At 47.4% G+C, this 12,669-nt stretch overlaps 1 protein-coding gene across 1 annotated transcript in view; it reads left to right on the top strand.

The window, feature by feature from the left end:
• The window catches only part of TMEM45B (transmembrane protein 45B), a 30,722-nt gene extending 18,206 nt beyond the window's left edge, over positions 1-12,516 (top strand). The window contains exons 2-6 of the mRNA XM_082661067.1: positions 6,315-6,511; positions 8,690-8,896; positions 9,720-9,904; positions 10,400-10,545; positions 11,634-12,516. Coding sequence (XP_082517193.1) covers positions 6,331-6,511; positions 8,690-8,896; positions 9,720-9,904; positions 10,400-10,545; positions 11,634-11,745 — 831 coding nt within the window. The 5' untranslated portion in view covers positions 6,315-6,330 and the 3' untranslated portion in view covers positions 11,746-12,516. The remainder of the gene's footprint in view (positions 1-6,314; positions 6,512-8,689; positions 8,897-9,719; positions 9,905-10,399; positions 10,546-11,633) is intronic.
• Positions 12,517-12,669: the final 153 nt, after the last annotated feature.

The following is a 12,669-nucleotide window of genomic DNA, read 5'->3' as shown; positions in this document are numbered from 1 at the left end:
CGGGAATAGGTGTAAGAGCACCAGAGAAGAGAGGAAACTGACATTTATTACACACTTGTTCCAGTCAGCTGTTGGACATTTTCAGTTAACCCTCACAAGATCCCTGTGAGGTAGACATTAATGTCCCTTTTTAGAAGGAGGGGTACTGAGATTCAGCGAGTTTATAGGACTCAGTCAAGGTCTTTGACTTTTTTAAGTAGACTGTCTTTTTCCATTCCCAATCGAATTTCGAGGCTTAATGCATTCCCCCCAAGGAAGAGAAAGCCACCTGGTCTTTTCGGTAAAGACGGTGGGGATGGCAGGGCAGAAACAATGAGCAGCTCCACCCAGCCACAGAGATGATTAGCTGCAGCTGCCTCTCAGCCTTTGCATGTGCTGTCTGCTCTGCCTAGAACTCCACGCATACTACCTGTGTTTACCTGTTTTTCAAGGAAGCTTCAGTGACACTTCCCTCTGTAATCTTCCTCCTCTTGCCCTCAGGCTGAACTGGAGTCCTCCCTTTACTGTCCCAACACTCTATTAAAATAGTTAATATATGTGTCACAATAGCTAAATTACTCTTTCTTCACCACAGTTTGACATTATTATAGGCAAAGCCCTCCCCTGAAGATTGATGAAATCCATTTTCAAGAGTAAAAGGGGAGACAAGGCCACCAAGACAATTCAATGGGGGAAAGAAGAAACTTTTCAACAAATGGCTGGAATGACTAGATATGCAAAAGAATAAAGTTGGATCCGTACCTAAAAAGTTAATTAAAATGGATCAAAGACATAAACATAAGAGCAAAAATTATAAAAATATTAGAAGAAAACATAGGAGTGAATCTTCACGATGGTGAGTTAAGCAGTGGTTTCCTAGATATGACACAGAAAGTACAAACAAGAAAAAAAAAAGATAAACTGGATTTCATCAAAATTCAAAGCTTCTGTGCTTCAAAGGACACAATCAAGAAAGACAACTCACAGAAAGGGAGAAAATATTTCCAAATCATGTATCTGATACAGGACTTGTATCTATAATATATAAAGAACTATTACAACCCAACAATAAAAAGACAAATAACCCAACTTAAGATGAGCAATGGATGTGAATAGGCATTTCTCCAAAGAAGATATACAAATGCCCAATAAGTGCATGAAAAGATGCTCCACATCACTAATCATTAGGGAAGCAAAATGGAACAAAACAATGAGCTACCGCTTCACACCCACTAGGATGGCTGAACTAAAAAAGATGGACATAATTAAGTGTTGTTAAGGATGCAGAAAAACTGGAACCTTCATACATTGTCGGTGGGATTGTAAAGTGATGCAGCCACTTTGGAAAACAGGGATGAACCTTGAAAACATGCTAAGTCAGAGGCCAGCACAAAAGACCACACACTGTATGATTCAATTTATATGACATGTCCAGAATAGGCAACTCTATAAAGTAGATTAGTGGCTGCCTCGGGCTGTGGGGGACAGGAGGGAGGATTGGGGGAAACGGAGTGACGGGTGAAAGGTTTCTTTTGGGGGTGATGAAAATATTATAAAATTGACTGTGGTGATGGTTGCACAACTCAGTGAATATACTCAAAAGTCACTGAATTTTACACTTTAGGTAAATTGTATGATATGTGAATTATATCTCAATAAAGCTGTTATTTAAAAAAACAAAAACAAAAAACAAAAGGATATGGACAGCCAAGAAAAAAACTGTTAGGGAAGTGGGCTTATACTCCGTAAAGTTCTGAAGGGAGAAGAACACCCTGGCATAAATAACAAAGAAAGGCAGGCAGCCTAATTTCTATTTCCTTCCAGAAAAAAGGAGAATAGGAAGCTGACCTCGAATACAGCAGGGCCTCACAACCCCATCACTAGGAGCTCAGGACTGCACATCTGTTGCTGTGGGGGACTGTCCTGTGCGCTGTAAGATGCCACGTCTAGTGGCTGGTCTCCGCCCACCAGATGCCAGTAACACCACCACCAGCCGCTCGGTAACCGTCAAAAACGTCAGCAGGGCTCCCCAGGTGGCGCAGTGGTTAAGAGTCTGCCTGCCAACGCAGGGGACACGGGTTCGAGCCCTGGTCCGGGAAGATCCCACATGCCGCGGAGCAGCTAAGCCTGTGTGCCACAACTACTGAGCCCGCGTGCCTAGAGTCTGTGCTATGCAACAAGAGAAGCCACCGCAAGGAGAAGCCTGCGCACTGCCACGGAGAGTGGCCCCCGCTCGCTGCAACTAGAGAAAGCCCGCTCACAGCAGCGAAGACCCAACGCAGCCATCAATCAATCAATCAATCAATCAATCTTCAGACAAACGGTCCCCCACAGAGAACTACTGGACTCGAGAAATGGACCTCCAGGTTTGCCCTGCAATGTAACAGACCCCTGGGTGCCTGAATTCGAATTAGGTTGTCTTTTTAGGCAGGACAGTAAGGTGGGGCTGGAAGAACCATTTCAAGAGAGAAAATGCATCTATGTGATATCAGGTAGGAAAGGAGGCGACAAGTCAGGGCAGCTCAGAGAGAATTTACCACAATTGTCTTTGGCACCTTTTTGGTACAATTTCTGCCATTCTTATGGCACCACAACTACTTCCTCCCTGGATTTAATAAAGATTTTCAATATTAAAAAAAAAAAAACTACAAAAGCCTGAGTGTCCTACCTGTCAACGTTAGCCTAGTATACAGCTGTATGATTCAGAACAGGCTAGGTTCTGCTGGATAATAACGGTCCACAGAGCTCAGTGATGCTTTCCCGTTTACTTCTCATGCCATGTGTTCATCGCGGCTGATTTGGGGCTCTGCTCCGTGTCTCCTCACTCTGGGACCTAGGCTGACGGAGGAGCTACCATCATGAATACTGATAGTGATGAGGGAGAGGTGACTGTTCTGGGGGTCTTGAACTGGCAATTACACATGTCAGCCCAGAAGTAACACGTCACCTACGCTCACAACTCACAAGACCCCACCCAACCGCAAGGGGGCCAGAAAGTGCAACCATACCACATGCCTAGAAGACAGAGCCAGAAATGTTCAATGAACACGAAATACCCTCGAATTATCTTCCACGCTGCTTTCCCCGTTCATGCAAATCATACACCTATACACATGTGTATACAGATATGCGGAACGTTCACTGCTGCACAAAACAGGATCGCATTATAAGCAGTCTTTTCCACCTTTCATGTCTCCCCCAACAGTAACTCGTGCAAAACCTCCCAGAACAGCAGGTATAGTGCTAATTCATTCTTGTTAGTGGTTAACGTAACATTCCACGGTGAGTGAAGATAACGTAAGTCACAGGTGTGACTGGAACTAAGCAGAGATCCAGGCTGTGTAGTTGGTAGTCTATGTATCTGTATCCTGTCCTCACGAATTTGAGGAAATTGGTTTTAACTCTTCCCCTGCCATGAATGCCAAGCCCTCGATCCTGCTAATTTTGGAGGTTGCAAAGACGAAGCACATGAGGAACAAAATTCTCTTTTCTTGCTCCTTTTTCTGATCCTGTCACTCATCTACATACACCCTTTCCTTCACAATTCCTACTTTCCCCATCTAAAATAGGGGGAAATGTTGGATTTATTAAAAAAGAAAAGGCGCCACACCGTTTTACTTTTAACTACAGGCAAATGGCACCGACCACGGTTTCTCCTCTCCTCTGCAACATCACCCCCAACTCCTACAATTCTCCCTCCCTCCTCTTTCCGTGCTCCCCACTCTTCCCCATTCTCACCTCCTTTTTCTCTGACACCTTCTACCTTGTCTTCCATTTCAATTACTTTAAATGAAAAAAAGGGAATGCAGACTGGGGAAAATGGTTAAAAACTAGGAGTACAAGGAAAGCTGGTGAAACCTTACTCAGACAATGTTCCTTCTCCAGTGATCTCCCCAGACGTGAAATGAAAAGTTGCCTAAACCTCTAGCCCTCTCGGTTTCCAGCTTTAACTCAAAGCTGCTACCCCTCAAAACATTTAATCCTCCCTTCATACTCCCATTCCATCTCATGTAATATTAAAAGAGAGTAAACATAGTAAAAATAAGGGAATTTGCCTTTGTGGAAGCACTTTCTAATGTTTCCCTATCTGTGGCTTTTCTGTAGATCGACGTATTTTACTGTGCAATGGCCACACCATTCTGTGTATTCAAGGGCACTCAGCCCTTAAATGTTTGCTTCCTTATTTAATATTTTTAATTACGTTTTAAGCTAGACTTCTCAGGGACTTTATCTGAATGGTATTATCCAAATTATTGGAAGTCTAAATTTTTATTGTTCTGTTTGAAGTTACTCTCTTGTTCCCTTTTTAAAACTGGACCCGTCCTATCTCTCTAGACGTTCTATAATGTAGCTAATCTAATAACCTATTAATTTGTTAATGGAAGAAATCTACCTCCCCTGCTCCTCTTCCCCATCAAATCAACGTCCTCAGCCTTCCAGAAAGTTAAAAGGAGTTTCTTCAGACACGCTGCAGGCCCTACGATCCACTGGCATGAATTTTAAACCAGGTAAAAGGCAAGGATGAGGCTTGACAAATTGGTACGGACGCCACACAAGCAGACAAGGACTGTGCCTCCATTTGGGGTTCTGCCTCTCAGAAAAATAGGGAAGGGCAGGGAGGATTTGTAACGCTGGTTTTTCTGCACTTCTGACTAGGAAAACAAAGGAGTGTAACAGGCTTGACCTGGAAAGGGACCTGTGTTAAACATTAAATGAAAAGTGGAGTTTTTTTTTTTTTAATGTTTTTCAGTACAGGATTAAAAAAGAATGAGAAGGCCTTCCAGTTATGGCAGCATAAAGAGACAGGCAGTTCCTTTCTGCAAAACACCCACCCCACCCCCCGCAAAAATATAAGCACAGCACTAGACAAAATTATCAAAACCAACAATTGCAGGGAACTGGAAGTTGACCAAAGGTAGACAACAAACTGAGCTGTGGTGATTGTTAAATTACTTGTTAAATAAGGGTCCTGGAATGTTGGATGTCGCATCGTGAGCCTCAGTCCGACAAAAGCCCACAAGAGAACCGAAGTAGAGAAGCTGACTACTCACAGCCCTGGAGGAGTACAGGGTGGGAGGTCAAGGCAGGGTGCAGGCAGAGGGAGGCCAGACTGGGACATACGCCCTTATTAAGGTCCACAGATGGAGTGCTTCAGGGTTCCCAGGGAAACCAGACTGCACCATTCAAACCAAAAAGACCAGGGTTCTCGTAAGTTTTGCAGGGGGGCTCATCCAAGGGGTACACCAGGGGGAAGGCCCTGGGACGTGGAAGAGACTGTGACTCTGCAGCTGTTTCAAGGGCATGCTCAGAGGAGGGGCCGGTGTCAGTTCAAGGCCCCTCCAGGCCACTGGCCGCACAAAAGGATGCTGAGGCGGCAATATTATGGAGTACTTCAGCTAAACAGTGGAAGGCTGTGGGTTTTGTGGCCACACCATAACAAGAGTCCCCTCTCACTCAATGACTTTTAAATATGCTGGTACTGGCCATGAAAACAAGTTGCTCAGCTGCCAGGAAACAGACACAGCTCAGGGCAGCGATGGGGGGTCAGAAACGCTTGGCTTCACAAGCTAAGCATGGAAATGAACACACGGGAATGAGCAGGGGAGATGGGGTGAGCAGCAGACCAACCAGGAATTCAACAGGGAAAACCCTAGAGATGAGTCATGGAAGGGCTAATACAAGTTCTCCACACATCTCTGGCTGAATAGCCTGTCATTTTACCAAATTTGGAAGACCGTATTCATTTATACTTAGAGGGCTGCATGAAAACCCTCAATTTTTCAAATTAGGTGAAAAATATTTTTTCATTTGCATTATCTTTACAGTGAGATTTACTATCAATTTGTGTTATTTTGTGAATTATGTGGTTTGTGTCTTCTGCCCATTCTTGTACGGTCTTTTTCTTATTAACTTGTAAAAGCCATTTATCACAGCTATTGCAAACGGTTTCCCAAATGCTGTGCCTTTTAATATGTTTTATATGTAAAATGCTTATGCAGATGACTTTCTCTTTTCTAGTTCCCTCCTTTACCTCTATGTTTAGAAAGGCTTTTCTACTCTAAGATCAGGAAGTATTTACCCATCCTCCTTCTCCTCCCTCCTATTTTACCCACGTTTCTAAAGCCTCAGGGCCAGTGGTATTCTCCTGGGCTTGTAACTCACTGAGCGGACAAGACTTCAATGACGTAACACAGGCTTATTCTCTGAGAATAAGGGGCTCCTTCTCAATATGGCTTACAGCTCGGAATCCCCAGTCATGGATCGTGTTTCCTGCCAAATTATCCATTTATGTCTTCCCCATTCAGCCACCTAACAGCTGTCCCTTTATTGTTTAGGTATCCTGGGACCCCGATGGCAAATTTCAAGGGCCACGCTCTCCCAGGGAGCTTCTTCTTGATAGTTGGACTGTGGTGGTCAGTGAAGTACCCACTGAAGTACTTTCACCAAAAGGGGAAGAGCAGCCGACTGACTCACCACTATCAGCGTCTGGAGGTCACTGAGGCCGCCATCAGAACTCTATTTTCAGTCATCGGTAAGGAAAGGGGTCATTTGGCCCAGGGATCTCCTTGTCATACCCAGAACCCGTCACCCACTTCCTGGACCCTGTGGAAAATGGATGTCTCCACTAGCAGGGATAACGTAAGAATTTGGGGCACTAAATATTTCACCATAGCATCTATTGTGTACCAAGCTTAGTAACACTGACAGTTTAATAGCACCTTACATCACAGTTCTAAGTTTCACACTATGAAAAACTACCACATAGACTGCAGCATTCTTTGCCCTAGGAGGATACAGGTATAATTTGTAGGAACACAGGCATAAATTGTAGAAATAGAAGACATACTTTATGAAAAAGACAAAACAGAAAAAGAGAAAATAAGAACAAATTAGAGTTAAGTTCATGTACGTGAGTTATGAGAAGGTACTAAACGGAGCTTAGTTTTAGAAAAGTCATCTTTTTTCCCCCCAGCTCTCTCCCTCCACTAGAATCTCACGAGTGGTTAACACCCAACTCGTACCCTCCATCCCCAAATCTCAAGTGCTTAGAGATGGGGATTCATGCTGGAAGGCTAGTCAGAGAGGCAGAGAAAAGCCAACAGACAGCTGCCTGAGGGGAACCTTCCTTCACTGCGCCCCATTCCAACAAACCCACCCACTCCCATGGTCACCTGACAGCCATCCAGCCCACTGGTGGCCCTCGAGGAACAACACGCGGTGTCAAGAGCAGACAGAATTCCTTGTCAGGACCAGCCCATCACGTGAGTGAGGAGGGAGCTCACCCTGCAGCTACATTCTGCCACCTGTCCCCTTTGGCCTACAGTTTCTCCAAGGAACGGAAGCAAGGGCAGTAGCTCCCCGTGGAGTGAGCAAAGGTCACAGTCTAGCTGAATGTCCCCTTCACCAGTCACCCAGGCATCGGAAAGGCTTTGTCGTCTCTATGAAGCTGCGAAGTGATAGGGCCCGTGTGGCTTAAACGGTAAAGGACAGCATCAACTTGGCCTTAGAAAAGCTAGAAAAATGATATTTAGCCTCCTTGCTATGTGAAAATAATCCTCACCCAAGAACGGTCTCTTGGGGCCTCTGCCACGTGCCAGGAACTCGCTGTCTGGGTGCCGGGGGGGTGGGGTGGGGGGAACAGACACAGTCCCTGCTCTCGGAGGCCTTCTGCTCGCCTGTCACTGGGACGTCCTTTTCCTGGGTTGCTTCCACCAGCACCTTCATCCTTTGTACATGAATTCAGAAAGGGGCTGGGGACTTCCCTCGTGGTCCAGTGGTTAAGGCTCTGCACTCCCAATGCACGGGGTCTGCATCTGACCCCTGGTCGGGGAACTAGATCGCACATGCCGCAACCAAGAGCCCGCACGTGGCAACAAAGACCCCACGTGCCGCAGCGAAGGCCTGGTGCAGCCAAATAAGTAAATAAATAATAATAAAAAAAAAAAAAAAGAGGAGGTGGGGATCTGGCTTGAGAAAGAAATGTTTGGGAAACGGTCCAGAACGTTGTCACGGAGGACGTATTCTAGGCTCCGAGAACATTCTGGGCACCAGGCAAAAGGCGAATCTTTTGCTCCCAAGAAGTGAGAGCTGCCCTGTGGTACTGCTTCACCTGTGTGCCAGCCCCGTCTCCTGAGCTACAGGGTGGCCAGGATCACCAAGGTGTGGTCTTGGCCTTGTTCTCCCAGCGTCTGGGACAGAGGCCGAGCGCCATGGGAGGGACCCTCAGTTCCGAGCTCGCCCCGGGCGCAGGAAAAGCACACACCCGGGAGTCGCTGGGCCTGCCACGGCTATCTTCACCTGCAGTGTGTCTCGCTGGCATTCTATCATTTTCCACCTAATTGTTGCTTTCCAGGTTTATCTCACGGCTCGCTTGGCAGAGGGGACCCCCAGAGAATGCATCAGCCACACTCTCGCTTAAGAGGCAATGCCCTGCTGTCATCTCAACTGCTGGACAATGTCCTGGGGACCTGTGTGGCTGCGTTCCTATCGCCGTTTCTCCCCCCTCCCCCAAAGGAACGGCAACAAAGGCAACATGTCTGCACAGGTTCCTCAGCAAATACATATTTCATCCTGAAACAGCTGCATCTGAGGCAGCAGAGTAGGTCCACAGAGCCGTGGGCCACCTTCGCCATGACTCGGGGTCACTTCGCCGTCTATTTGTCTTGGAGCTGTTCTTCCCTCCCTAACCTCCACTCCCGTTTCCCTGCAGGCATGCTGGCAGAGCAGTTTGTTCCGGACGGGCCCCACCTCCACCTGTCCCACGAGGACCACTGGGTAAAGCTCATGAACTGGCAGCACAGCACCATGTACCTGTTCTTTGGGGTCTCGGGACTCGTGGACATGCTGACCTACCTCATCACCCACATCCCCTTGGGGCTGGACAGACTGGTCATGGCTGTGGCAGTTTCCAATGAAGGTGACTGGGTGGTGTGGACGGAGACTTAGAGGGACGGGAGCACAGCAGATCAGAAATATTGCAAATGTAATCATCTTCCCCAGAGAAACCTAGTCTCTGCGCTTCAGAATCCTACACAGGACCTGATCCTGTGCTCTGGACGGTACGGGTGGCACGTTCCATAAAGCAGCACAGGAAAGCACGAGGCTTTTAGCCAGAGCTCTGGCTGGCAGAGCACCAACTCCCCCTGCCCGCCCAGCGCCCGCCCCGCCCCGACCTCCGCACGAAGTACTGGCGGGGTGCCATCACGCAAGGGGGTGACCCTCTGGTTAGGGGAAAGGTTCTCCGTGCTCTACCCCAACCTTGCGCTGTCGCTGTCCGGACTCCCACCCAGTGGCTAGGACACATCTCCCAACGCAACTCATCTTAACTGGATGAGAGAAAGCATGTTGTAATCCAACCCCTCGTTGATTTCTGAACCTCAGAAAGAACTGAAAAGAGGTTGAATGAGGGTAAAACTGAATGTCAAGTACAAACACACAACTGGTCACATATCAGCAACATCTCACCTTCCCATCCTGGACTGAACCCTACCTACCACAAATTCGGTAAAGAGATGTTAAGATTCATCCTCTGCTGCTTATACCCGCTTACACACAAACACATACACACACACACACACATACACACACACACACACAATAACCTGCATCGGTTTGTTGCCCTAGATTGTTACATAAACTGACTTCCTAAGTGCCAGACAGACACTTCCTAGTCAGGCTGAAGCTGGGAACGGATCCCCTGGGGCGGGGGCGGGCCCGACAGCATCCCCTGCTCCACACAGGCTTCCTCTTGTACCACCATGTCCACCACCGGCCACCGCTGGACCAGCACATCCACTCCCTCCTGCTGTGTGCCGTGTTCGCGGGGGCTGTCAGCCTCACCTTGGAAGTGATCCTCCGGGACAACATCGTGCTGGAACTCTTCCGTACCAGCCTCGTTATCCTTCAGGGCACCTGGTTCTGGCAGGTAATTATTCAAAACCATGCTCCTCACCTGGTGCAAGGACAAAGCAGGCCCGCCGAGCACATCCAGGAGATGCAGCACTGACACACCACTCGAAGGGGGTCAGAAGCCACTTCTCTGCCCACGCCCACCCCTGACCTACGTGACTTTAGCCATCGATATCCTGCTGACACATAAACAAGCGTCATCAACAGAGCACAGGTAGCGAGCAGGCTGAGGATTTATTTACCTGCCTGCCCTTCCCAGCAGAGCTACTGACACCACTTACAGCCTCTACTTGCTTAAAACTGTTCATCTGAAATGTGGGCCCTGAAATTTTAAGTAAGGCTACACTAAAACCAGAGCTAAGAGAGCAATTTCCTGTGCAGAGGCTGTTCAATGCTAACAGAGGCATGGGAGTTGTCTGGGCAACTACAGACACTCTGGCAGCCACAGGAGGCTAGGGGGCTTCTCAGGCCCACCCAGTGACAAGGCTGGCTTCTCTGTATAATCCACCAGATCGGGTTCGTGCTGTTCCCGCTTTTTGGAGCACCCGAATGGGACCAGAAAGATGACGCCAACATCATGTTCATCACCATGTGCTTCTGCTGGCACTACTTGGCCGCCCTCTGCATTGTGGCCATCAGCTACTCGCTGGTTTACTGGTATGTCCAAAACAAGATGACTTTTGCCAAGTTTGTCCTAACCTGCCCCGTCCCCGAAATGTATTACATTGCATCCTTTTTACCTCCACGCCCCACCCTTCATAACTAAGCAGTGCTAATGTCTACCACTTAATGAGGGCCAACTATATGCCAAGCTCTGTGCAAGGCACTCTGTGCCTGCACGTGGAGGGTGATGAAGTCTGAGAAGTTAAAGGACCGTCTGTCTGGTCACGGCGACCTCACAGACTCAGGTTTCGAACGCAGTTCTGATGGATTTTAAGTCCGTAGTTTGAAAGGAAAAACTCTGCATTAGGCATCAGTACTGAACCGCAGTCCCTGCTGTGTCCCTGGTTCATTCAGAGCCCAACACCTTATTCCTGGTTTTGCCCTACTTCCCAGGGACATGTGACGGTCAGGTAAGACACCACAGCAGCAAGCGCTCACGACAGCGCTCGCTCTCCCGAGGTTACCAGAGTAGCTAGTAATTCCTAGGCACTGACTGTGTCCCAGCACTGTGGTCAGCACTTAAAGTGTGTAAATTACCCCACTTAATGCTCACTTTATAAAGGATGCACGTGATGTTTATAGACGGGGAAACCAAGGCTTCCAAAGACTAACTGGATCAAGTTCACCCAAGGGGTAAACGGCAGAGCCCAGCTCTTTAACCACTGCACACCCGGTCCTGCTAGTTCTGTGTCGTCAGGGCCACCTCTGTTCTTTCCTCCTTCCTGATTTCCCTACCCAAAGAGAGAGAGTTCACCCAGAGAGAGTTCCACACAGACCAAACAGAAGGGAAAGCAGGCCATGGTTTCTCTGAGTTCTCCTGCCCGGTCAGTGAATCAACAAACTGTGGGGCAGGGGAACTAAGTTGAGTCTCAGTTACATCACTGACCTTTAAGTGACTGTGAGTCCTTTCACCACCAAAGAGCGCTGTCTAAGAAATCGGAGATGCAGATGAGTCACCACAGTATTTGACAGAGACATAAAAAACATGCTCTGAGGGCCAGCGGACGCCTTCGCATCCTCGGGTGAGGGAATAAGGCAACCTGGGGCTCACTCCATCTGCAATTATTGTCTCCCCGTTACAGCTTCCTGACACGGGTAAAGAGGCCTGGAGACAGAGAAATCATTGGGATTCACAAGCTGAAGTCAGATCACACCTACCAGAAGATCCTCCTGAGCGGCTCTGATGAGGACTAGGGCGGCCATCGGTCACCAACGGAGGACGGAGTGTCCTCTGGGGGCACAGCTGGTGGTCAGTGGGGCAGCTCCCTTCCTTCACTGAAATCCCCATGTGATCCACTCTCAAGGGTCTGTATATTTGCATCTGCTCCTTTAACCAACTGAGGTCTCTGCTGCTGTGGTATACTTTGTAGAGAAAAACGAAGCCAGCCTTTATTTGTGTCTCAGTGTGAAGAGAACTCAGACTCTGAAAGTTTCAGAACAGGAAGTGACCTCATGGGTGAATTCAGAATATGAATCCAGCAGAATTTACTGCTTTTGATAATTTAGCCCTTTTGCCCTCAAGAAGGCAGGTACTTTCTTATTATCAGAAGGTGAATGACAGAGCCTTTATTTTAGAGATATAATTCTAATCCGTATTTTTTAAAGTAAAATAATTCACGAGCTTTGGTATTTTTAAACATGACTTGCTAAGCATCTCCTAACTAATCATAACGTTCCGGAGTACTGCAATACCACTCACTGTTGACAAGTGATGAAGTTGGGCCAAAGGTGATTTTTTTGGTTAAATCAGGAAGCTAGTGAGTGGTCCAGCTGAGAGCTGGAGCCCAAATATTCTGACTTCTCAAAAGTACCCTAGTAAGAGGGTGCTGACAGGAAACCTCTATAATGAGGTGGAGAGAAAAATGTCAGGTTATGGAAGGCCTTGAATTTCAACATAGCTGAAAGCAAAAGATAAGAATCCTGCAAAGGACGTGAATCTTGAACTAGTGACATAAAGTCTTGATACTCGAATCTTGGTTCTGGACCTGTTCTTTTTTTTTCTTTACGTTTCGTTCAACAAATATTTATTAATCATCTGCTTTGCACCAGCACTGAAATGGTTGTAAGGATTAACGAAATATGTGTCCAGCAAAGAATTCACAGTCTAAAGGGAGAGAT

This window comes from Grampus griseus (genome assembly GCF_964374135.1).
Source record: "Grampus griseus genome assembly, chromosome: 8".
Taxonomy (NCBI): Eukaryota; Metazoa; Chordata; class Mammalia; order Artiodactyla; family Delphinidae; genus Grampus; species Grampus griseus.
This window is presented reverse-complemented; position numbering and strand designations above follow the sequence as displayed.